At 32.1% G+C, this 27,774-nt stretch overlaps 1 protein-coding gene across 7 annotated transcripts in view; it reads left to right on the top strand.

Moving 5' to 3' along the window:
• Positions 1–27,774, top strand: part of CACNA2D1 (calcium voltage-gated channel auxiliary subunit alpha2delta 1) — a 449,625-nt gene that overhangs the window by 223,516 nt on the left and 198,335 nt on the right. For all 7 annotated transcript variants that reach the window (XM_016127273.2, XM_016127276.2, XM_016127274.2 and 4 more), the window contains exon 4: positions 2,136–2,195. In XM_016127273.2, coding sequence (XP_015982759.1) covers positions 2,136–2,195 — 60 coding nt within the window. The remainder of the gene's footprint in view (positions 1–2,135; positions 2,196–27,774) is intronic.

Here is a 27,774-nt window from a genome sequence, read left to right as displayed (position 1 = left end):
AAACTATTTCCCTATGGCTGAATATTCCCTAGTGTGTTTTGTTTGTTGTACTGGTGTCCTCCTTCTGTTCATTGTGAAAGAAAAAGTTTTACTATCCCTCTCCAAGAAAAAAAATACATTTTAGAGTTCTGATATTTCTTAATTTAAAAATACATTTAACTTATTTATATTTTATCCACTATTTTGCTTAAATTCACAAAATGCTTGTTTATTATTTGCCACATACATATGAATGTTTAGCTGTTCGTATATCGTCTGTTAAAAATGGAGGAAGAGTTACACTTTGAATTTTGTAAAGAATAAGCCTTTGTGTTTTTTTCTCATTCTGTCTTTTCTTTCTTTATCTTCCCATAATAAAGTTTTCTTATAAAGAAATTGCTTCCATTTTCATTTTATTTGCCATTTTTGTCACTTTTTTGTTACATTTTCACACTGAATTTGAGTTTTGAAAAGCAGTGTGATGCAAGTACCACTAAAACGTATGCACTCTTCTTTCGGCTTCCTCTGTTTAGTTTTTTGTTTTTGTGGGGATAAAGAATCTTTTTTTGGTTATTTTTTCTGGTACAATTACTAACATTTACTAATTTCTATTATACTCCGTTTCTGCTTGGTAGGTGATAGCTGATGAGATCTCACATTAGGCAATATTTTGTAGTCATGGATTCATGAATAATACCTACATAATAGTTTAGAAAAATGAAAAAATTATAATATTAAATAGCGGGGAATGTAAGCCAATATGTTAACATAAAAACTGCTCTAAACGGTAGTTTCCATTATCCAGTGTTACTTAGACTGGCATAGGAAGTACATGCACTGAAGCATACATAGTTATGATGAAAGATGAACATATGAACCAATAAACCACTATGAGATTTATACTTTTTAAAAACCCAGCTTAATTATTTATCTTGTAATAAATACGTTTAATACAGTCACCTTCATTATATTTGATATTATACTTGTCCTGTTTCTGCCACTGCCTTCTAGCTGTATGGGGCCAGGCCACAGGTGCAAACACTGAGCTCTTTTCTTGCACTGACACAAGAATGCAGACAGATTCATAATTACTCTTCAAAGTTAGGTAGCTGTTACATATTTTACTTATGTCTGCCAAGCACTGTTTAAGCACTTTACATATAATAAATCATTTAATCCTTTTAATAATCCATGAAGCATATTCTCACATTGTTCACATGAGAAAAGGGGAGAAGAAACTTAACTTTTTCCAAGTTTGCACATATAGAATGCAGCAAGTTTGGCATTTAACCCATATGGTCTGGTTTCATATCTGCATTCTTAATCATTAAATGTTCCTGTCTCTTTTAAAAGCCTTATTATATGGAAAACATATTGACACTGGGAAATACAAAGAGAAAAATCTAAAAACTTTTAGAAAAGAAAAAAGAATTTATCTACGAAAAGTGATTAGCAGACTATAGACAATTTATCTCGAATAGAACCAGATGGAATAACATTTTAAAAGTGCTACAGGAGAATAAATCAGCCTAGAATTTTCTAACTACTTTATCATACAAGAATGAAGGTAAAATAAAGCCATTTTCAGATGTGCAGATTATGACAGCTTTCTACTACTCACAGATTATCTGTGAAAGAATTAATAAGAATGTAATTCAGCAAGGAAAAAATTATTACATTTTTGTGGCTTTTGTTAAAGAGAAAAACTGCTTTTAACAAGGTGCGTAGTACAATCCTTAGCAAATATTTATTGCTCTCTCATGTCATTTTCTTTTCACTTATATAGAAACAATTGCTATAAAAGTATTTACTAAAAACAGCCTACCAAGATTAATATACTCTACTGGTAAAGCTTTTTCTAAAAACTGAAATGAAAGCTTTTAAAGAAGACACTGCTGTGAATGATGGCAGAAATAGTGAACTTAATGCTATACAAGAGTAGTATGTTATTTATATTACTAAAGAGTAAATACATATACTGTATGTCAATGTTAGTGAATTAGATTACTAAATGATTTAGAATTTACGAATCATAAACAAGAAGTTTCTTCTATTTTTTATGTCCTTATAGTTGATTCGAAAGCCCAAGGATTCCATATAACAATTACATATTCATGTGGTCATTTGAATTCTAACATTTATTATTTCCTTTTCAGCGCCTGGTCTTGGAAGCAGAGAAAGTTCAAGCAGCCCACCAGTGGAGGGAAGATTTTGCAGTAAGGACCCTTTTTTACTACTTGATTGAAGTAGATTTACATTTTGTATTTGGATAATTAGGATTACAATAAAATATTTTAGTGACGGAATCTTACAGGACCAAAACCCAGCCATACATGTTGCCTTAAAAAAATTACTTTTGGGTAATCAGGGCCAATTAAGTTATTCAAACCATTCCTGCTTATGTTCCATACTTAAAAAAAAAAAAATGTTTATCGAAATGTTCTTTTATGTTCAAAGGTATTTATAAAATTAGTCACAGTAAAAATAACATTACAGTACTCTATCTGAATAACTTTGAATATATTATGAATATACTAGTTGAAAAACAAGTTGCATTTAAAAGCTTTGAGTATTATTATTTTTTTTTTAGTGAGAAGTGACATGCATATTATAATTACCCTGTTGGTGGGCAATGTGATTAAAGTGAGAATAAATGTGCTAAATCTCTTAAAATTTAATTTGTTCCACTTTAGCTAGAAGTAATCTTTCATCTACTCTGTCCGACGTTAGAAATGTCAATTGATATTAACTTTTCCATATATATTTTTGATAAACTTGTTTTATGCCCCAAGAATCATTGGGCTAATTATACAAATTGCAGACATTATTCTTCTCAAGAGTTCTATCTATCTATCTCTATTATCATCTATCTATCTATCTATCTATCTATCTATCTATCTATCTATCATCTACCTATCATCATCTATCTTATCTAGCTATCAACTATCATTTATCATCTATCATCTATCTATATATGTCTAATTTTCTTATAGCCAAGGGATACAGTAAAGAGATCTATCTTTAATAGCCAGTTAAAATATTTCTGTTACATATTTGAATTATTTCATTTATACTGAAAATCTCTGTAATTTCAGATCACAGAAAGATTCCAGACAACTCATTTTGGAGATGTTAAAATAGGAGTAGAGTATGAATGACAGCTTCATTGTACTGTTCAATTGTATTTGAATGTCTTGAAAAACAGAAGTTTCAAATTTGAAGGTTAAGAAAGTTGTGCTTCAATAGAACACTAAACTGAGGTTCAGTAATTAGCACTTTTACTTTGTGTTGGCATGATTATATTATATATGAAAGGAAAATACTCTAAATTATATTTCATATACTTAGATGATAATGGTTAGTTTGCCGAGCTTAACATGTCTCATATTTTTACCATCTTCCCCCAAATTTATATTTCTTGAATTCTTAGTCAAATAAGCTGAGACTCTATTTGATTGTCAGTTTCTTTCACTAAATTGATCATACTTCTTGATTTAATTGTTGGCATCGTGTAAGTACTGGCTTGATCTACAATTGTTTTGTTACCTTTGGGGCCAATTGGAGTTCAGTGTCACTTCAACAGTGAAGGGTGGGAAAGGATAATGGAGCAGATAGATGTGTAGTTAGCATTTTTCCTTGGTTCTTCCTCATCGACGCAGTGAAAAATCACAGGTCAGTGAGATTTGGAAAAGATTTATTAGAAGTATATTTTAGAAAGACAAAGAATGCCCAAAAAGGCACATGGTTTCAGTGAAGAGCTGTAACAGAGCGCTGTAACTACAATAACCAACACAAAAAAAGAACCCTAGAATGTTCGCATTATCTTTGGGCTGTGATGGACGGTTCCATAGGCATTACTAGGTGATTGGCAAGTGAGGTCATTTTGATTGACACTTGGCTGCTATATAACTCTTTGCCTAATGTGCATGTGCTTACCCAGAATTCAGTCTGTTACAATTAGATTCATGACCTTTCAGGCATAAACATAGTATTATAATGAAGCTTAAATTGTGGGCAAATTAGGTTAGTACCTTCTTCATAGGCATCTGTAGCCAGATTAGGCTAACTAAGACTATGACCCTGCTGTCCTTTGTCTCTGGGGATGCAGGAGGGATTCTCTAACTATTAACAAGGTGTGCTTTGAGCGGTCTCTTGTCTGGGCCCCTATTCCTTTGTTTCCTCTGTTGCTCACGTCTGATTAGCTACTTAACAGTTTGTCATAGGTAGGTTAAAAGGATCAATTTTTCATCCATAATATATGAAGAAAAAAATCAGTAATTAATGAAAAACTATTTGACTACTTTAAGCTCATCCAATGAAGATTTTACAGTGTTGTTTGTTGCTTTTAGATGAAAGGAAACTTGATTTTTTTCTTTCTTGATTAGACAAAAAGCAAACAAATTTAACCAAATAAGTATCCTTTCCATTAACTAATATTAGTTGAAAATTACTTTTCATCCCTCCCCCCAATTTACATGGCACAGTAAAGCAATGTAAAGGCATGACAGATGTGAAGCTAGACCACATATTCTGCCTAGTATTGGTGTACTAAAATTGGTGATGTTTTAATTTAAATCATGAGTAATTCTGAGAATCCAAAACCATGAAGTTCATCCAAATCAGCTTCTGTTATATATAGATTCCATTGCTCTTTAAAAAAAGCTTTTCTCTGTATTAAAGAAATTTGGTAATATTTTGTATAGCTATTTATTTAGTTGTATGTCTTTTTTAGTATTCTAAGAAGGGATAATGTGGGAAAAATAACTTGGCAAGTAGGGATGTAGTAATGCCTTTTATATCATTGCTGTTTTATTTAATTATTCTGTTACTGCTTTATGGATATAAAGTTGCTTTTTCCAGATTTATTGTAAACTCTTTGATATTAAGCTCATTAACGTTCAATTAACATTTTTGGCAATGGTGTATTTTGCCTTACAGAACTAATGAGTGACCATTGTAGGTGATACAAAAACTCACAATGTGTTAGCTACTACCGTATTTTATTGAATCAAAGTCATCATCAATTGTAAGATACTCTATCATTTATGTATTGCTAAAAAGAACAAAGAAACCAATTTAATTATGATGTATCAACAATATTAAGTTATATTCTTATTTGTCAGATGTCAAAATGTGGACCAAAAAAATTACCTTAAAATGTAACCCCTATTATCTACGTTCTCAGTGCCTATATCCGAACAGAAGCACTGCTAAGAAAATTTATGCAAAAGGACAAATTAGATTAGTCCTACAATGACACAAAAGCCATTAATAAGTTTTATGTGGTAAAATAGATAATAAATTGTTTACCCAGTAAATATTGAGTTCTTAGCAAATAGTATTCACAGTGTGGGAGAATTCTTGAACAAATTCTGCTCTTAATTTCCCCCTAGATTACCTTACAATTTATTTAGAATTTATGAACATATTGATTGACATTAATAAAGACTGTTAAAGAGAAAACAAATTGGGCTACTTTAGAGCCTTGTCAACTCATTTCCTGAGCCCTTATTGAAGGACTGTGAACGATATTCATGGGATACATATCTATCACAGTTTGCACACTGAGATTGATATTTTCCATATCGTACCATGTCAGTTATACATAAAATCTTTACAATAGTTCTTCCCTTTGAAATACCATGGATTATAGAACATTCAGATAGTACTGGTTTTATATTGGAAGAATAGAACCCGAATGAAGATGATCTAACCTTCACACTTGAATGAGTAAATAGTGAAAAAATATGACACACTTCACCTTTTTTTCTTTTTTCTTTTTGATAAACTAGAAAGTGCTTCAGTTTATATATATAGTAAGGTTAAACAAATCTGTCAAGGCCATTATACAAAGGCCGTTAAAATTTGTGCTTGGTTGTAGCTGGGAATTAAAAATCATCAACAATAAATTTCCCCTTATTTTCTGAGAGCACACAAAACAATTGCAAATTTTATCAGTATCTTAAACAAACATTGAAAAGTGTTTAATTCGAAGTAAAATGCCACCATATTAAAAAAGATCCTCCTTTTAAACTTTATAAGCCTTTTATCTTTTAACTATTTGCATCAGTGCAATATTTCTTTAATGTCATCTTTTAATAATTTAACAATAAGATGATTTAGAAGGCAGAAATAATTTCCTAAAAGGTACATTAACATTTCAAAAGAAATATAGTATTCTGATTCTTCCCTCAAGTATAAGGAGGCAAGTTTTATTAATATTACTTAGGCAAAATGTTGATTAACATTGCCTGCTGTGTAATGTACAGAAATCTCGTGAACAACAAGAACAAAGGCAAAGTACTAAAATGCTGGCAACAAGAAAGAGATAATGTAATTCACACTCTCCTTCAGCTTCACTCAATTCCCAATTGAGTGTACAACTGAGGGAACAAAGGGCATACACTTTAAATGGATTAAGATTTATGCGGTCATGCATTTACAAGTTCAAACCAATATTTGTAAATAAGCTGTCTACCAGCTGCTTTCCAGGTCTCCATGCAATTTACCCATGTTAAAGGTGACATTTATTGTCACTGATGATGGACAAATTATTTTTAAGGGTAGTGGGAGAAGGAAAAATGATCTTGGAAGACTGTTGTTCCACATGAAATAATTGCTATTATTTCTACCAAACTGATCTTTTCCAATTGCATTTGATATTTGATTTGATTGCGTTGCAGTGGTTGGTTAACTAAAGCAATTTTGTTTTGAACTAAGCCTGAAATATTAATTGTACTTACACATGTATAAACATAAAGGACGCCTAATTTGTATTTTAATAAGTCGGATCTTTATGTATGAGTTATTAGCATCAGCTTGTTACTGTGCAGGTTGAGTACAGACATCTAGAAATTGTCCAGTAAATAAAACGTTTGAGGAATTGCTTATAGCTTTACAGAGAAACTAAATCAGAAGGTGAAAATTTTGCTACTGAAATTGAATGGTATTGAGTGTCAATCAAGCTAATTCCATTCTCCTAATTTAGCTCTAATTGTGTGTGTGTGTGTGTATGTATATATGTATAATAACCACTCAAATCACATTATGAAATATTGCATTAAAAGTAGTAATATTTAAAATTTTGTGTTTATATGAGTTAAATTAATAGGCACTGGCATTATGTATTTAATTATTTCATCTATTTATTTCATCGAACTACTGTTGATTGTAGCACAGACAATGGTAAATATGTGAACTATGAAAACATACTGCATTTATTTTTGTTACAGTGTATCAAGATAAACATTATTCTAAATTATAATTTTGTGTAGGTCTTGGATATGAAAGAGCTGACTTTTTAATTATTAAAAAGTGAGGAAGTAAAAAAAAAGAGTGGGAGAGTGCTGTTCTGTCTTAATAAATGAATGGATTTAATAGATCATCAAAGAGATTTTAAGTTCTGGCTACATTTAGTCTTTCTCAGTTTCTACCTTTGGTTGAATTGCTTTTTTGGTGTCAAGGGCTTGCACATTTTATTTATTTGTTTGTTTGTTTGTTTATTTTACAACACTGCTGTATACAGAAACAATCAATTTACTGCTGCTTTAAGAGTCTTGTCAGTCTTTCCTCATCAAGATAGATGAAAGAAACCACAAAACAAAATTGATTTACCCCCAAATTGTGGGATACTATTTGGATGGAAAAGACTCAGGAAATTTATGATGCCTTTCTCTTTTCGTTTATGCATACTTATAAATGCTCATGGTAAGAGCATTGTAAGATAGCAGAATAGCAGATAATAACTATGGACTTTAAATTATTAGCTATCTTTGGAGATAACCCCTATCTTTCGTTTCTTATATTGAAAAATAGAAGAAGTAAAGTGTTTATCCATTAACTACCTACCCGATAATATTGCTTTCATTTTTAATAATATTTAATATTTCCTATTCATCTTCCATACTTCATTTTGTGATTTCTATTAAAGCCAAGGATACATGTTAGTACAGTAGAACCCCCTAAAATAAGGTATCATGATGATTATACTGAGATAATGCAAATTTAGATCTGAATGGGGCTGGGTCAATTTCTTTTTGTACTCCTCTCAGGCAGGGAGAAATAGACATTGGAAAGGATAGGTATCTGTGACTTAGGAAATGGGCAGGTGAATGGTGGATCTCTATAGTTTTCAAGACTAATCTGCTGCCTCAATAACATGGAACTGAAGTAATAAAAATGTTGCTAAATTATTGGAAGGTTCCTGGAATTGCCGCCGATGTTTTAAAAATTCTAGCCACACAGAGCACCCAGAATCATCCTCATTGAAATTTAAGTTAAGAGTTAATTACTGCCACTAGTTGGTGCCAAATTATAGTGTTACCAAGAGTTTTTGAGCTTAAGGGTTGTATTAACCTTTCTATAACTTACATTTTATTAAAAATTTTGGACCCCTCCTTATTTGCATTAAGGTAGGGGTTTGCTATATTACTTTCTCAACCACAGAAGAAATAAAAAGATGAAGAAAATGTATAAGTATTACAAATCACTGTAACTTACATATATGCACGATTACAAAGATTTGCTTCATAAACTTCTTGCATTTCATTTTCTTATTTAAAAATCTTCAGTGACCATTTATTTAGCATAAATGGTATACCAGGCTCTTCATAAACTGGCCCCATCTTACTGTGGATGAAAAAAAAGGGGTTCTATGGAAGGTAACCTCACAGGGTGTGATTTGATCATAAATGCCTAACTGGAGAGGTCATCGTGAGCAGTCACGCCCCAGATATATAACTTTTTAGTAAAAGGATTATTTTTGCTTTAAGCAAGCCCTGTTCATTATTTCTGTGCATCTATTTTAACACAACTTTGAAATAAATCATAACCACCCTCCATAGAGTACATAATCTTGTTAACTATATTGTAATCCAATCCCTACTTGCTTTCTCCCACGCTCATGTAATCTTCCTTACTTTCCTTCTTTAATTTCAAATGCTTGAAAGAAGCTGCAAAACTGTTACTCTCTGGAGTATTGGAGGTCTTGCTCTGGCTTATGTTGTCACTTTGGCTCAAATAAATTCATAAAAATTCTCTACAGGTTTGGACGTTCTTAACGTTGACATTACTGTTTCTGTATTTTCTATTGCAATATCACCCCAGCAGTTATTACCATATCCAGAAATGCTAAACTGAAAATGCAATACACTATTTGATGTTACCCTAAGATGATATATTTTTTTCCTTTATTGTCAGACCTTTTGATAATCTCTGCCTAGAAATCTCTCTCCCCTGTCTTTCCAGTTTCCTCTTGGCTTTGATTCACTAATCTTGACTTTGTTATCTGTTTTCTATGGTCCTCTAATTCCCAGTATATGTTCCTGTTTAAGTATGGAATCACTATATAATCTTCCTTTCTCCACTTTTTTTCAGCTCTATAATGTGCATTTCTTGTGGATAAGAGGTGTAACTAGTGCACTACTAAGAAAACTATAGTCTATTACAATGCATAAAAACAGTAGCCTATATGTAATCTATCATAAAAATAATTACTTATTATATTGGGATATCTGTTTTTACTGTAAACATCATTGCCACTTTTGCTGGAGAGACAATGAAAAATTTGTTTGAATTACACTTTTTTTTTTTTCATGAATACATAGGTCCACAGCCATGGCCTAGTTACAGAATACTGGGTTTGGAGTTAAGGAAATGCATTTCGAATTTTGGCTTTGCCATTAATTTGCGATGTGATTTTGGAAAAATAGTAGTCCATTGAATATCAATTTCTCTATCTAAAAACTCTTGTCTCTGTTAAAAAAAAAAATCGCTGATTAAATTTAAAGATCTAATTGGCTTTGTTAAGCAATTCATGAATTAAGCAGCTTCCCATCTAATAACTAACTGTAAGGGCGCTCTAGGCATTGTACAGAATGGAAATTTTCTAGAAAGAAGCTTGGAGCAAGGTAACTATTAACAACAAAAAAAGAAAGGATTATTTTAGACCAGGACATCAACTTTGGATCATCTGAGGAAGTAAGGGAATGGCAAAGCTCTTTATCATGCATATTGCTTCCTTTTCCTATGGGGGATGGTGTATGGAGAGGGCCCTTTACTTCTGCTTGAGTAGCAAATTCCAGACTGGTTGATTAAAATTACATTTCTGGGAGAAACTGAAACTACCATTAGATTAGGTATTAAATCTAGGTTTGGTGGCTTTTTGCAGGAGTGACACCATTTTGGGGCTGTGTTTTTCTCTTTAACAGCTCTGTAGCAGCCAGCATATTTATCTCTTCTCAGCAATTGTTTCTGTAGGTTCCTCTGAGCACTGTTTCTCTACCAAAGAAAGCATTTTCTAGAAACTCTAGGATTTGACTCATGTTTACAAGCAGGTTGACGCTAGTCTTGGATGGATAGTAACTTAGTGCAATGAGGATCTGTCATCTCCATGGCTGTTGTGTTCTATTTGCCAACCTTGCTCCAATAGCAGAATACTCTTCTACTCAGGAAGCTGTCACTTGATGCATCCCAAAGAGCAAAGCATTTGAGCAGGAGTCATAGTGAGCTCTATGCAGAAACAGGGTGAATGACTCTGTTCCTAACACTAGAGGGTTGTTTTTAAACCTAGGTAAGTAATATTTTAATGCATTGTTTTAAAAAATAGAAGTTAATGCAAAAACTCCATTGTGAACAAAATACTGAAGTTTAAAAAAATTTTATTTTGATAAGGACACATAACACAAGATCTACTTTCTTAACAAAGTTTAAATGTACAATAGATTATTATTGACTCTGGGTACAATGTTGTATAGCAGGTCCCAGAGTTTAGTCATCTTACTTAACTTAAACTTTATGCCTATTGATTTAGTTATTCCCAATTTCCTCTTCCCCCTAGTCCCTGTAGTCACCAATCCAGTCTTTGATTTTATTGATTTGACTGTTTTGAGATACCTCATATAAGTGAAATCATGCACTACCTGTTTTTCTGTGTCTGGCTTATTTTATTTAGTATAATGCCCTTGAGGCCCATTCATATCTTTGTAATGCAGAATATTCTACATTTTTAGGGCAGAATGGTAATCTAATGTACATATACACATTTTCTTCACCCATTTATCTGTTGATGGACATTTAGGTTGTTTCCACATCATAGCTATTGTGAATAAGGCTATAATGAAAATGAGAGTACTAATATCTCTTCATGATTCTGAAGAGATATTGTTTATATACTTAGAAGTGGGATTGTTGGATAATGTGGTAGTTCTATTTTAAATTTTTTTGATTTATATACTTAGAAGTGAGATTGTTGGATAATGTGGTAGTTCTATTTTAAATTTTTTTTGAGGACCCTCCATATTGTTTTGTCGAGTGGCTATGCAATATTATATTCACACCAACAGTGTACAAAGGTCCCGATTTCTTCATATCTGTGCCTATACTTGCCATTTAATGGATTAAGGACTTAAACGTAAGACCCGAAATTGTAAAATTCCTGGACTGAAACAGAAGAAAAGCTTCATGACACTATTCTTGGCGACGATTTTAGGGATATGATACCAGAAGCACAGGGAACAAAAACAAATAAACAAGCAAGACTACACAAAACTAAAAAGCTTCTGCACAGCAAAGTGAGCAACCAACCTGTGAAAGGCAATCTACATGATGGGAAGAAGTATTTGCTAGCCATATATCTGATGAGTAAATCTCTAAAATATATTTTTTTAAAAATGCAACCCAATAACAAAAATGTCAACCCTACAAGTTTTTAATCACTAGGGCTTTGAAACTAGTTCTCATATTCCCTGCGTCACGGAGTTCTTGAAGAAAACAGCTCATTCATTATTTATTAAATACTTCACTCAATGAGGGCAGAAACTCCTTTCTTTGAGGGAGTTTGAAGAGACTTATTTCTTATCTTATCCTTATCTCCTCAATGTCCCTATGAACTCTCGTCTATATATTTCTCCTTTTTTAGGAAACAATCAATTGACCTTCAGCAACTGGATGCTTGAAAACGGATTCCTGATAATTTTTCAATTCTTAATCTATGTTGTCATGGTTCATGTTAAGCCTAGAGGACCCTATCACTACATTTATTCATATCTCTAAAAAGCTGTTTGAAATTAAATGAGGTAGTTTATGTAAATATGCCTAGCATGTTGGAAGATCTTCAAAAATGTTTTTAATAAAGGAGAAACTACCTCCTTCTAGATTTATTTCATCCGAGAAGTTGGCATATTACTTTTTAATGATTAAGTGCAGCCAGTTATATCTTAAGAAAGAAAATATGCATTTCTTGTAATAGGTACTAGATGAACCATTCTTGAAATGACTTAAATCCCATTTATATGTTAAGACTGCATTCACATAGAATGGTGACATTGAAAGTGTCAAGAACGCAGCATGAGGGTAACAAAATTAAGTCTGTTATTGTTGTTAATGATAGTCTTCATATTTGCATGAAGTTCTGGTTTACTCAGTTCCCATAAGAGTCCTGGTACACATTTCTAGAATAATAAAAAGTTGTATCTGAAAGGATCTTTAGGGGAGTGTAGAGACTAGTACATATTTCCATTTACTGTGGATCCTTGAGGATGGAGACCTGGGGTAATAACTCTATTCCAAGAGATAATTTTTATCTTAATTATAACATCAGATGCTGGAATAATTTTAATTTAGTGGACTTACAAATAGTTAATGGTTTTGCTCATATTGCTATGGGAGAGAGAGAGAATGTTCCAGGATGTGAAAATGTATCTTGATCATCTGTTTTTTTTCCCCATCTTAAATTATATCACCTTTTCCATGGTTAATCTAATGTAATTTCTCCCTCTGTTATAACCCCTCATATAATCCATCTGCAAATATGTCATTTCCAGTATTAAATATGTCATGCAACCATTCATTTATCCTTGTCTCCACTATCATCATCTTTGTCCAAGCTACCCACATCCTATAGGTGGGCTGAATAATCTTGAAATTATTAATTAAATTATGAATCAAAGAGTCCGTTCTATCCTATAGTATTCACAAATTTGTTTTATAGAATAGTAGTGGTCCAACATATCCATAGTTAAATAAGATTTTAAATTGTCAATTAAGTAGAAAAGAATGATAAGACTTTTTTTTTTTTTTATCAACACATAGTTTTATATAAAACAGTGGAAAACATAGCTTGGTATATTGTTCTGATGTAAAAATTTAGAGAACTAACTAAATGAGCAAGCTGTAAAAATTTTAAGCTGTTAAGTATTTTAGCAAAATATCAGAGCAGAATAGCACAGGTAACACAAACTAGAATTTAGAAAACAATGGGCTCCTTTTCTTGAACTACCAAGCAAAATGTGCCTGTGACAGCAACAATAAAATCTTATGTAAAAGTAACAACTAGGTTAAAAACATAGCAAAATATTACTGTTAGCCAAAATTAATAATACAAAATGTGAGGCTTTAGGTAAATTCAGATTTAAAATAACAATTGCAAAAATATGCTGGAAAGAGTTTATTATTTACCATTGTGCGATCTTTAGCTAATTATTTAATCTCTAAATCATAGTTTCTTCATCAATAAAATGATAACAATGTTGGTACCAATAACACAGAGTTATGTTGATACTTTAAATTACGCATAAAACTCATTACTCAGGTCTTTGACAAGTAGAGTCAAGCTTAAGTAAAGGAAATATGAGTAAAATCATGTTACTGAGAAAGTGACATTCCACGTTGGCTAAACAAACATAACTGAAATTTTATTAGCAATCAAATTTAGTTTCTTTAAAAACTTGGCTTATATTCCTTTTGCTTGCTTTCAAGTGGAATCTGCAAGGTGTATAACAGCCTGCCATCATCAAGTACCTTTTGCATCTATACAATCAATACATTTCATTGAGATTGATTATACTTAAAAATGTGCTATTTCCATTTGAAATAAACTTCTTTTTAAGATTTCCAAGACAAATAACTGTGAAATGTTAAATAACAAGGGCAATACATAATCAAAACATGCATTTTGATAAATTCTATTCTTGCTCCAAGCAAAAGAAATCTGTCAGCCTTTAGCACAGCTATTTTAAGCCCTTAAAATTTCCTGAAAACATTTCTGCACTACCGTAAATGGTGGAATCCCATTACCCTATGGCTTACGATTGGTAAAATCTAATAAATTTGACATTTCCACACTTTTATTAGAAAATATCAAGCGTTTTAATTTTTTTTTTATGGTCTGAGGATTTTTGTTTTGAAATAAAAAGTGTTAGCTACATTCAGAAGTGAATAGATTACAAAATCTAACTTGTTATAAATCTAAAATATATATTTGATGGTTCCATGCTAAATTATATTTTCATCACCTTTGTGCTGAGTGAAAATGACCAAATCATATATTCAAGATGACTTCCATCTATTTTTTTGGCTAGAAGGGAAATGAAACTATCCAACAGAGAATATCGATGTTTGTCATTTTAATTTGATGGATGTTAATTTCGAAGCTTCCCAGAAGTTTCTTAAGTTTTTATAGGATTTTTTTTATGAAATTCTGATTCATAAAGTTATCTTATTAATTTGATAACCTAGATTTTAATCTCAAAATTTCTTCTGTCTCACAGGCTTTTAATTTTAAATTCTGATTCATAATTAGTTACTAGTTTGAAGTTGCAAGGGAGAATGGTAGAAACATGAATCATTTTATTCTACAAATGAATAATCACATCGTGTGCCATTTTCATCAAACTCTTTTATTCTCTTGTCTGAATGCACACAGAGTAATGCCCAAGAGAATGTTGAAAACTTTAGAACATAAGAGTCTCTTGCATAGGGCTTTGTATGGCCTACTTGTTTTTTTTTTTTTTTTCTCTCTCAATACTTTCAAATGTCAAGGACATTTTATTAATGATTTATAAATTGTCTTGAGTCATGCTATGTGACTCACAGGAAAAAAAAAAAAAACGAAAAACAGCAATGACAAGAAAAGCCAAAGTCTATCTCCAAAAGCATTGCTTGGCCATGTTGAAAACTTTGTGCATTTAGAATGAAGATAGGCAATTGCACTATAATTCATAGCTCTGCCTGAGAGTGTCAAGGGGCCATATCTTTAAACAGCTTTGAAGTTCTTTAGGAGATATAAAATTCAAAGTTACTGTTGTGCAAATGAAATTTATCAAATGATGCAGGGCAGGGCAAACTTTCCCAAGTGGTGGGGAGACCGAGCCCTTTACCAAGAGAAGAGGGTTCTTTGGTGGAGAGTGTAGAAAATATTCAACAAACATGCCAAAGTTAGTCAAAAGGGAAGTTTATTAGAAAAGTGGTAACACTCCACAGGCAGAGCGTGGTCTCTTCTCAGGCAGAGAGTGAGGGAGCCTAGGATAGACCCAGAGGGACAGAGACAATAGAGATGAGGACAGTGAGAAAACAGAGTAAAGGCAGCAAGAGGAACGGAGAGAAAGACAGTGAGAGAGACCCCATGTGTTGAGGAATTCAGTTTATATATCATTCTTTAGTTCCTGTGAGTTACAGTTTAAAGGCTCTATTTACCCATTTTCTTTGACATGGATATACAGTGAGGAAGGGAAAAAGGGAGGGGAAGAGTATGTAGCCTGAAAGGGTCAGATTATGTACCATTGGGTCCCTATGGTTTTAGCTATAGGGAATGAACTATCTTATTTGTGTAGGGCACCACTTAAAGACTCTGGTTTTCCTAGTTCCCCTTCACAGGTGTGGGAAATGGATGTTAGCAATCCCAGCAGAAATCTTCCTTTGCTCTTCAGGTGTCCTGGTGGCCAGGCTACAGGGCTGATCAGCATATGGCAGTCTCTGAATGTAGCTTGATTTAACACTTTACTTCTCTTGCCTTCTCCATACGTTAAAAATACTTTGATTTCAACGTGCGTCAAACATCTATCTATTAAGTAGTTTGATAGGAAGGCTATTTAATCATGTTAATGCTAGGTGATATGGTAATGTGGGAACTGTAAAATATGAGCAACTTTTACCAATACACTATAATAGGTTACAAATAGAGGCCTTTGAGAAACAGTCTAAGCTCATTTTAATGAAAAAAGAGGATACTCAATTTTCCATTTCGATTTCCTTCTGTATTTTGCTAAAAAAAAATGGTGAAAAAAATTATAAATGATTAAATAGCTTGATTATTAACTGTTACTTGAAATCATGCAGATGAATCTCTCTCTTTTGGGGAAAAACAGTTTATTTACTATTATACTAAAATCAATTTTTTCTGTTATTTATATAATTTTTAAAAGGTATAGATAATATAAATGGATATGCCATTTTATTTTTTCAAGAAAAGTAGGGTAGCAATAAATTAATTGAGATTGTAGACTGAAAGTTGATTACACAGAAAAATTGAGAGAACTGGTTTCTGAATTGCTTTCGGATTAATTTTGCATCTTCTCCAATGTATGGCAGGAGTTTAACCGCTGACAAGTTTCCCTACAGCTTCTTTTGTGCCAGGCAGTTCAGTTACAAAGGGTATACATGATACATGATACCAAAGCTAAAGAGAAGTCAACAAAACAAGTAATTAAATAAGCATTATTTGTACTGATTGTCCCTAAATTTAAAAGAAATATTTAATTAAAGCAAAAATGAGGAAAGTTAAATTGACTAAATCGTGTGCCAACTTATTTTGTGTAAAATTAATTTTTTAAAATTGTGCCACTAGATATTTTGTAATTACATTTTGTTGTGCACTTAACATATTGTCTTATATGTTAACACCACATCTTATTAACATTTATAAAAATTCATTTGTAGTTCTACTGCACCCCCACTGTTACCATTGCAGCAATCAGAATTCTAGTAATACATAGGTCTTGGTCCTTATCACTGATGAAGAAATGAATTTCCACTCAGTGACATTTATGAATGTGTTTATTAAAAGGACTTTTTTTGAGGTAGAAGACAGGTCAAGCCTAAAGCTGGCCGACTACATGGAAGTGGAGATACCTACGAGGGTCGGGTAGCACAGCTTACAGCCAGAGAAGATGGAGACGTGTAACTCCAGGGGAGGGAAAGGTCTGTGTCATATTTGGGACATGATGGGTGGTTATAAAGGCATTCTTTGGTGATTGGCAGGTTTGGTCATTTTGATTGGCACTTGGCTGCTGTATAATACTTTGCCTAGTGCGCATGTGCTTACCCAGAATTCAGTCTGTTATAATTAGATTCATGAACTTCTGGGCCTAAACGTGGTATTATAGTGATGGTATAATGAAGCTGAGGTTGTGGGCAAGTTAGGATAGTACCTTTAATGCAGACATCTGTGGCCAGTTAAACCAGCTATAGGTTTATGGCCCACCTCTCCTTTGTCTCTGGGGCTGCAGGATAGATTATCTAACTACCAATAGGGTGTTCTTTGGGCGGTCTCTAGGCGGGGCCTCTGTTGCTTTGTTTTCCTGTCGCTCATGTCTGACTAGTCACCTGACACCACCACCTGTTTTTAGTAAAGTGAATGTTCTAAGATTTGGATGAGGGGCAAATAAAATACTAATGCTTTTAATGTATAAACACTGACAGGATCTAAGCAAATATACTATGCTGAATATATTTCTATCCAAACAATAGTATTTTGCTAATGTACTTGACTGTGCTTCTCAACTTTTAGCTGTCTTGGCTGCCCTCTAGTGAAATATACAGTAATGAAGACACTAATTTGTTATACTTTTTCTTCAAGCTGATGAAACCTTATTTTCTGTACGTTTTCACCCTTCGATTGTCATTTTTCTCTTTATGTCATCTACATTATACTTTGGCATACTGGCAATAATTCATCAGGGAGATTTAAAAAGCATAGAGACCAATTTGGAGAAAGTTCTAGCTTTGATTTCCTTTAGCTAATGGCAAAAAAAAAAAAAAAAAAAAAAAAAAATACCATTTCAGGAGCTCACCAGGAGGGAACATTGTTGTTTAGAAGTTGAGAGATTTAAGATTTAGTATTTGCATACTTAGGATGCTTCTGTTGTTTATCATTATATTTATTGAGCAGCCACAATTTTAAAATATGTAGTATACTAATGTTACATTAGTAAATGAAAAAAGTAATGTTCATTTGCTCTAGAGGAAATTATGTGAGCTTTGGTATTAGACTTAGATTAAAATTCTATTTTGCCACTTACTATGTAACTTTGAGAAATTGACTTACCTTCCTGAACCTGTGTCCTCACCTATAAACTGTAATAATATGTCTCCTTAATATTTGAGGTGAACATTGCATGAGATAGTATAGGTTTTTAGATTAAATGATCTAACAAGTGAACACAACATTATTATCTTCATCATTTATACCTTGTTTTACTAAAGATGGCTCTACAAAGGTCAACTCACACTCATTTTTTGAATCATATTTTATACTTCTTTAAGTGCAAAAGAATTATTTTTTTATTTCAGTGTGTATGTGAACCTGCATAAATATTTTACATGCATACTGTGCTGTTTTTCTCTACTGATAAGAAAAATAAATACTGGTAATTTTAGATTTGCTATTCTCTGCAAAACTAACACATTTCTTAAGAAAATATTTCACTGAAAGTTTGTGCTGGCAAATATAAAAAATCTTAAAGAATGATATTAGACTGTTGTTTATTGTCTGTGTGTACGAATATAATATACTCTTTAGATATAGAGGGATATGTAAATATATCCCTCCTAAGTTTTTTTAAAAAAATTATTATTGCTGAAATATTTATTTTTAACCCAGCTGTTCAGTCGTAGTTTTATAGTTTCCTCTAAGAATGGAATCATATATCTTAGAACAATGCTTATTGGAGATGGTGCATGGAGAGAGGAATTTAGAAAAAATCTTCATCAGAACTTTTCAAGTACAACTTTTTTGATATTCCTACACACAATCTCCTTGGACTTTCTGGGTGGTTTTCTAAAGACTGGAGCACTTTATAATTTTGATGTTACTTCTTTGAGATTATTTTTTTTTAGATTTAATTTCAAAGCTCGTATTCAATGATACATCATCCTCCATCCTCAAAAAAAAAAATTTCTTGCCAGAGGGTGAAAAAGGTGAATTAGTAGTTACAAAACAGTTATAGGGATGTGGAGTATAATTTTTTTTTAATTACTGCAATAATTTTAAACTCGTCTGAAATAGTATAAGATATATTTAAATAGTATAATAGTATCTTACAAATAGGGTTGCCAGATTTAGCACATAAAAATACTGGATGTCCAATTATATCTGAATTTCAGATAAATAATAAATATACCATTTGTATAAGTTTGGAACATACTTTTACTAAAAATAATTCGTTATCCGAAATTCAAATGTAATTGGGCATCCTATAGTTTATCTGACTATGCTATATTAGAAATACTAATATTTTCTAAAAATCTGACATGAAAATTCTTATTTTAAGCTTTCCTCAACTTTCTGTGTATTAGGACCTGAATTCTTTTTTTTTTTTTTTTTTTGAGCAATCCCTAAGCAATTTCTAAAATATGCTAGGCTAATTGCATAACTGTCATTTTTGTATCATTTGCTTGATAGTGACTGGAAAGGACATTATGTATAGTAATATTTTTCAGCTTTGATTAGTCATTTTTAGGTTTATCTTATACTCTGCTGATATATAGTTTGAAAAATTTATTTTTAGTGTTTAAAATTTAAGTGATAATTTCACTTGATCTGCTTTTATTTCACTTGTTCCTCTTGGGTGTTTTCTAAAGCCGCTATATTTTTACTAAACAAATAATCCATGAAAGTGTCCAAGATACACAGTAGATTGGAGGAAAGAACACAGCCTTTTAATTTCATAGAGAGGAAGTTGTGTCTGTAAAGGTTAATTAGCTGCTAATACATTCTCTTCATACTTCTCACTTGGATATTGACTTTGAAATTTTTTGATTCTGTCAGTATAAAATATTTTTCATACTGAGTTTCTCGTGCACTAGCAAAGAAGTCGTGTGATCAAAAAAGAAATGTGTTGATGTTTTCCTTTGTTCAGTAACACATCTGGAAGCATGTTTAAAGCGTAGACAACTCTGTAATAAGCTGGGCTTCTTTGCAGTATTTTTGCTCTCCACTGAAGTGACACAAGCCCCTTATGATTAAAATAATTTCATTTAGGCAAGTCCCTTAGCTGATCAATTAATCTTCCTTTTACCTCAATTTCTTGTTTAAAAACTATCTAAATTTATTATTTATACTCAGCCAAGATAAATACCTATTTTTTATTTTTAGAAAAATTTTTATTTGTTGTTTCAACCTTCTCGTATTCCATTCTATTTTTATAATTATATTACTGAAACAAATATTTGGGATACTTAAATAATTGTATGTTAAATAATAACCTTGATTATAATGGCAATAACATACGGTCTTAAAATAATTTGTATACTAGATAATAATATTAGTTATATATATATATCTTTAAAATTTACAAAGTTCTTTCAGATAAATTATAAGATTAAATTATCACTACAAATTTTTTGAAATTGTAGTTTTTATAAATGAGAAGATAAAACAACTTTGAATAGATTAATTTGTTTGCTAACATAGGCTAAGAATTGGACCAACAAGGAATAAAATTCACATATTTTAATTTGTCATTGAGTGCATTTTTATTACATCATGCTGCCTCTGCTTGGTATAGCTTTGTCTATAATTTTTTGAAAAACAAAGTTTGTATTTAATAATCTCAAGAAAAAATTATTTTTCTAAAAAATACATATTATGAAGATTAAAATGAATAATTTATGAAAGTATACTTGGCAATGAAGCATGGTCCACAGAGTTCTCTTTCCCTGCCTCTCCTTTTTAAAAATTTAGGCCACAGATGAAATACAGTATACAAGTTAACTAGGACTATGTTGAGAGTCTTTTGGACTTTTTGAGAACCTTTTGGATTGTGGCTTTCATAAATTTACACTGTAACAATTATGCATATTTTAATTAAAGACAAGTTATATCTGAATCAATGAACAGTTTGAAATTAAATAGCTCTTTGAAATATAACTTAATTAAATACATTTTCTAAAACTAGGGTAATGAAGTGCACATTACTAGGAATTTTTGTTTCCAAAGCAATTACTTGTGATTCAGATGGAATGGCATGGTTCTAAAATGTTAGAAATTATTTCATTTGTTTTCTTCTGCAGTAGCCTTCTTTTGTACTCTTAGCAGAATTATTTTTATGGAGAAGTAGAACAAATTTAAACTTTAATTTACAAATGAATGTCATTTGATTATATTAATGAAAGGTAGCAGAGGTTGATATAGAGTGGTTAACTTATGCCAGAATGGACAGACTGCCAGACTGTACTTGGTAGGAATAAAGGGGTTGATTTAAGCTAGTATGAAGATATTTATATCTTAACAAATCTATCCTCAAAAACAGTTATTTTTTAGAGATCAATGAATGTACTTTGACTTGACCTTTCAAGACATGAAGAAAATTAATTATATAGAAGTTCTTCTGACACTTTTACATGTTTCTACAGAAATATATCAGACACATTTTGTAGAGAGAGAGAAAGAAAGTTTTGCCTTTGTTTTTCAGAATTGAAAGGTGTCTCTGTGTTCTGTTGGGTGTTCACATGAGAAGAGAAGCAAACTAATCAAAGACTAGCTGAAAAGAAAAAGACCAACACAACTGTGAGATCTTCTTGTATAATCTAAAGCAAAACAGCTACTCAGTGGAAATGTAAAACTGCAAAGGCAGAAAGATTTCTAGAAGACTGTATTTATCAACTAGCTCATCATTTTACAGATGTGGAAGCAAAACCTTAGAAAATCACATTGCTAACTTATCAGTACTTAAAGTCATTTGTGGATCTAGCCATGTGTTCAGTAAATATTGCTAAAACACTCACTACGTGCCTATAAGTAGATGTTGGTTCCCCGCCCACATCTTCCCAACACACGCTCCTATTGCTTCCTACACCAAGCATCTACACGTTTGTGCTTGAGGGTTTTCTCCGATAGCAGGAATTTTCAGATGTGAACACCCTCAATCAATGATGATTGTATGGGTGAATAGTTCCCCAGTCTTTTCTCTTTTTAAATGTAACAATTTTGAGTGATGTTCTACAGTCTCCCAGTAGTTCCCAGAGGAACTAAGCCCTGGTTGCCCACTTGCTTTTTAAAACTCGTTATATCGCATTTCTTCACCTTCATATCTCACTTCTCCACTCTCCTATTGGTATTTCCTGGAATTACCTTCCAAATAAATCAACTGTGCTTAAATTCTATTCATGGCGACTGCTTCTGGGGAGTAAAACCTAAGGCAGTGCTAGAAATCTGTTCTCAAAGACCTCATCTGTAGAGGATAAAGATAATTAAGCAGATGCTCAACAACCTTGTGAGGGAGGCAGGTTTGTTCAGTATTCATCAGAACCCAACTCTTGATGGGCCTGCAGCCAAGCATTGAGTGCGGAAATGATTAGATGATTGAGACATTGTCTCTCTCCACACAAGGCTCGGACAGGGGAACACAGTGTGGTGTATGGTAAATGTAAGGACTGGGGAGGAGGGGTGTACAGGCTTTCACTCATTTATTCCATACAGAAAATCAGTGAGGTACCAACTGTTGTTCTCCCTGATTTATAGAAGAAGAAAATATCAGAAGGTGCAATAAAAGGGACCTAACTTTAACTTCATGTTGGAAAGCTGGGAAAGTTTTTCACAACTAGGGAAAACTTTCCTGGATGCACATGAAGTGTGGAAAGGTTTTATTCCAGAGTCCTGATAGGAAGCATGTTACATTCCATTTTGCTCTAGAATTTTTTCCAAACATCTTCTCTCTTCCATCGTGTTTTCTACCTTTAAGTGGAGCCAGGTCTGGAACATTTGAGATGTTGCTCCTTTGCACATGTCATCAGTTTGGCTCAAATAAACTCTTAAAAAATGAAAAAAAAAGTGTATATATATATATGTATGTATATGAATGACCTGGCTCCTTTTTGTGTTTCACTTTCAGCTCTTCCACTTAGCTTTTCTTTTGCACTTCCAACCCAACTCATGAAATATTCACCAATCCATTTCCTAATGGACAGAAACATTTCTTATTCCACATCCTGAATTAACTATATTAGGCTCATTGTTTAGACTTCTAGCTTTGTTTTTCTATATAAAGGTATTTTTGAAATTTATAAATCTTTTCTACTTTAACAAACCTAGCTTTTAAGGCTATTGCCTAATAGGGGCTTAAACTGAATTCAATATCCTGACTAAACAATGATGTATTTGTATTAGTTGGTATCTATTTTCACCTAGAGGGCTATAACTCATCGCCTTTGTAGTGGGGAGCTGGGAAAAGGTGTAGTAAATCTAAGAAGCAATGTATACTGTGGCATAAGGTTAATGAAATTTTTATCAGTTTATTATTTTTTAAAAGATTATAATTACTTCATATTAAAAGAATTTTGTAATTTTTAAAGACTAGAATATATGTAAATGCCTATCCCATTAAGGGATACATAATCAATGTCTTTTTCTTCTTTCCCACCCTACGTCATCTGATAAATCCAATGAAAGATTAATTAATTTGATCTTGTGATTACTAACTTTCTTTGAAGCTCTGATTTTGGCCAGATTGCTTTACACTGACCACAGTGTAAGTGTTTATATTCTGTTTTAGTTTGATGATTTTTTGAAGTTGGTAATGATTAATTTGGAGAGGCAGTGCTAACATTAACCATTGGACAAATTAGCAAGTCTCTAATGCTAAGATCTCATATGTTGTTATGATTAGGATTGTGAACTTTGATCATGAGTCAAGAAAATCTGTAGGTTGTCTCAAGTCAATAGGAAGAAGCATAGAAAATGAAATATTTTGGTGGATTGAATTTTAATGTTTTAGGTGATTATACCCAAAGCTTCACGGGAATTACAGATTAAAGAAGATTAAAGGAAGTTCCTTGGCATTATAGACCTATTTGTTCATTTCTAGACTTTGTTTCCTGGGAGAATTGCTAGCTAAAGAAAATAATTTATTTATCTACTGATATTCTACTTTTCTCTTACAGTTTAAATCATATATTTATTTATATTATTTGGAGCACTAAAAAAGGAAGATTTTTATTAAATTTTATCAGATAAAGAAATAAATCGCTATAGTTTCTAATGATTAATAGGAATTGATCTGCTTTGGAGTTCAAGAACCAAAGAACTCTGAAATCATACCTCACTTGGAATTCTTCCTTATTTCTTATAAGCATTAAAATGGTCTATGTTTTAATTTACATGAAGCTTTTAAAAATCTATATACTTTTTTCTTTATTCTGATGCATTGTGTGTGTGTTTTATTATTTTCGGTCTAGAATTTCTGCTAGTTCCTTGTAAGCCTATGATATTCACTTATTCCTTATCTGTCTATTCAATAGCAGTTTATACATTTCAGACATTGTGCTTTAAATATACTTATAAAGAACATTGTCTCTACTCAAATCAAAATGATTTCATGTCTCTTTAAATTTACTTTTTTTATGTAGAAGTAATGAACATTTCCTTTTGCGACTATGTTTATTTCATCCAGTATGGTACTTCCAGTTATATCTATAGCCTCATAGTATAGCGTGAGCCTGGAGTACTTGAGAATCTTTGCAGTTAGGACGTTAAACATAATAAAGACACCTAGGTCTCTCGTCTTTTCCTGTGACCATTCCTCTTAGATAGTTTGGCTTTGATTAGTCAATGTGCTCGCCAGGTTTTAAGTAGTACTTAAATTTATAGGCACCATAATGGCAACTTAAAAAAAAAAACAACAACAAACCTGTAATATTACAAGTATATAATGGCTTGATGAATGAATGTAAAGTGGTGTTTGCTAACAGTAACAAAAATAGCCTTTAAAAAGACCAAAATTATTTTCCAATTTTGTTCTTCCAGTAAGCTAAAGAATTTAGTATTAAATTCACATTTTACAACATATAAAATGAGTGAATGTCTCAGTAATTATTAAGCATCCTCTTTATTATTAGGTAAACTATGTAGAACATATAAGAAATTTAGTGTGTCCAAGAAGTGGATCATCCCTGTCTTCATAATATCAGTATGTGCATGGGAGGAACAAGTACTTGATTAGCGATAGGAGGACCTGTTAGACTCGGTTTAACTACTTTAGTCTTAGCTCTCAAATATGAAAAATTGAGATTGATAACATCTTGTCACTGTTTTATTTTTAACAAGTGCTCAAAAAAAAAAAAAACCCATGTATTTACGTTTCTAGCACAGAACTTGGCATGTGTACAAAGCTGAATATAGATGTAGTCTTATGAATGAATGCTGAGAGTTCAGAGACGGAATAGATTACGTGTACTTTTCCATTATAATTTATAGATCACTGAACAACATCTTAGCAATAGTGTTTCATTTTCATTCTATTTAATAGAAACTGTGATATACAAGCATGTAATCAAAACTTACATAGCTATTTGCATTTTTTATTGTGCAACTAATTTCTAAAAGCTGGCGAGGAGTTGCTATAAAAAAATTGATAAATATCATTATATTAATCAAAAAATATTAAGTTGGCACTAAGGGATTTTTGACCTTTAGTTCTTTAAAGAAGTATTAGAAAAATATTAAAATGTTTTTTCTTTATATATGAACTAAGAAAATTTTGATCTCATGACTTCTTTGATTTTTTTTTTTTTGGACAAAAGAAAGTTTTATGCCAGAACACATTTAGATTTTTATTCCACAAATCTTTTCTTGCAAACCACCTGAATGTGATGAAAGAGAAGATGGCTACATAGGGGAAAAAAAGATGGGAGATGATGAAGGAATGACATCTTTAAGAATGCCGGAGGGGTTCAGGACACAGATAGGAGAATTAATTCTAGAATAATTATGTTCTCATAATGCCACCAGCAGAAATAAGAGTCCAAGCAGGGACTATTGACTGTTAGTAACAGGAAATGCGGAAAACATTGTAGGGAGTGTGGTATTTGTATTATTAATTGTAGGAGTTAAAAAAACACATTCTAGCTAGCTTAAGAAAAAATAATAAATTATTGGTCTTGAAACGAAGAAATCAGCAAATGGAGGTAGCCTTTGGCACATCAGGATTCAGGCTTTAAAGAGTTCAGCTATCACAACCATAACTACTCCCAGAAAATGGAATATTTCTGAAAAAGGAATAGGGAAATGAGATACTATTATTGCATAGATATAGGCACTTGTTAATTTCTATGGTCAGAGAAATGGGGTAGTATGATTTGCCAGCCAAATAGAATACATAATTTGAAGAAGACAGTTTCCCAAAGACAGTAGAATTTCTAAACAAAAGAAAATTTACCAACAAATTAAATCCACATATTTACTATATATATATATTTTTTTAAATGTAGAAACTGCTTTAAAAAAATGTGGGAACTGCTGACTTTTGAAGGGTACTTTTATAATTTTCTCTATTAAGATTTTGCAGTTTGGATAAGCAAACTTTTGGTTTAGTACAGGTTGGGGTTTTTCTAGGCAAGGGTGAGCAAGAATTGATGTGTAAGAAGAAGTGAGGTTAGAAAGAGTGTTAAAATCATGGAGAACGGTGACACGTTTTAGACAGGAGGCATGTAGCATCATCATTTAATTACCATTTTGTTCAGTGAAAGTCAGACAGAAAAAGTTGAGAACAATATGATTTCACTCATATTTGGGGTATAAAACTGAAAGCAACAAATAAGACAATCAAAAACTCACAGACACAGATAACAGTTTAGTGGTTACCAGAGGGAAAGTGGGGAGGAGGGAAGGTAGATAAGGGTAAAGAAGGTCAAATATATGGTGACAGAAGGAGATTTGACTTTAGGCGGTGAACACACAGTATAATATACAGATGATATATTATGGAATTATACACTTGAAACCTATATAATTTTATTAACCAATTTCGCCCCTATAAATTTAATTAAAAATAACAGCAACTAGTAATTTAATTTATTCTCCACTCTGCTACATGGAATCTTTGAAGAAATGACTTTAAATGAAGCAAATAGACTCATAGCATACTAACTGATCTAAGAAACTAAAATTATAATAATTTACTTTAATTCATATATAAGTACCAGATAAAGGTAATAGATAACTTCTATGGATATTCCTGATTTTTCTTTTCAATAGATAAAGCAACAGTTTAACATATATGGGTCACGTACTGTGTGCCAGGCACTGTGCTAAACACTGCATATGAGTTTTCTTCTTTATTACCTTTCATAATATGAGTTCTATTATAATTCAATTATATTAACGTTATAATATGAATTTAAGGTTATCATGTCTTTAGTCCAGTATTCTGGTAACATCGATCTCCAGATAGACGTGTGTCCATCTTTACTTTCTCTTTTTATCTTAATAAAGAATATGCTCATACATTCCAACTTCACACGGATATGACATAAATTTATGACAAATTTTTATGTAATATCTTCAGCTACTTTTAGCTATCTTTGGTAACGTTTGCTCACATTCACATTCTTGATCTCCTCCCTATGCTCACACAACCACACACATTCCTAAGTTCTTTTATTCACATAGTGCTACAGTACTGCTGGTTGTCTCGTCATCCCCTGTACCATGGTTGACTTAGGTATGGTCAGCAGTAGTGTTTATGGTTACCAGGTTAAATTGCTACAAAGATATATTAATTACAAAACTAGAGTTATAAATGAGTTGAGCTAAATGGGGACATTAGTTGGCAGGAATCATTAACATGACTTATTTATAATGAAGATTATCCTTAATGTTTAACTGATCGTCTTCATATTTGTAACTAAATATTGATAAAAATGACAATAAGAATGAGGTTTAAAAAAAAATTTTAGCTGATAATACAGTTGCCAGAAATCCATCTGGCTGTGGATCACTGTGCAGAGCCAAGGGTATAGACAAAA

This window comes from Rousettus aegyptiacus, unplaced genomic scaffold (genome assembly GCF_014176215.1).
Source record: "Rousettus aegyptiacus isolate mRouAeg1 unplaced genomic scaffold, mRouAeg1.p scaffold_m13_p_13, whole genome shotgun sequence".
Classification (NCBI taxonomy): domain Eukaryota; kingdom Metazoa; phylum Chordata; class Mammalia; order Chiroptera; family Pteropodidae; genus Rousettus; species Rousettus aegyptiacus.
This window is presented reverse-complemented; position numbering and strand designations above follow the sequence as displayed.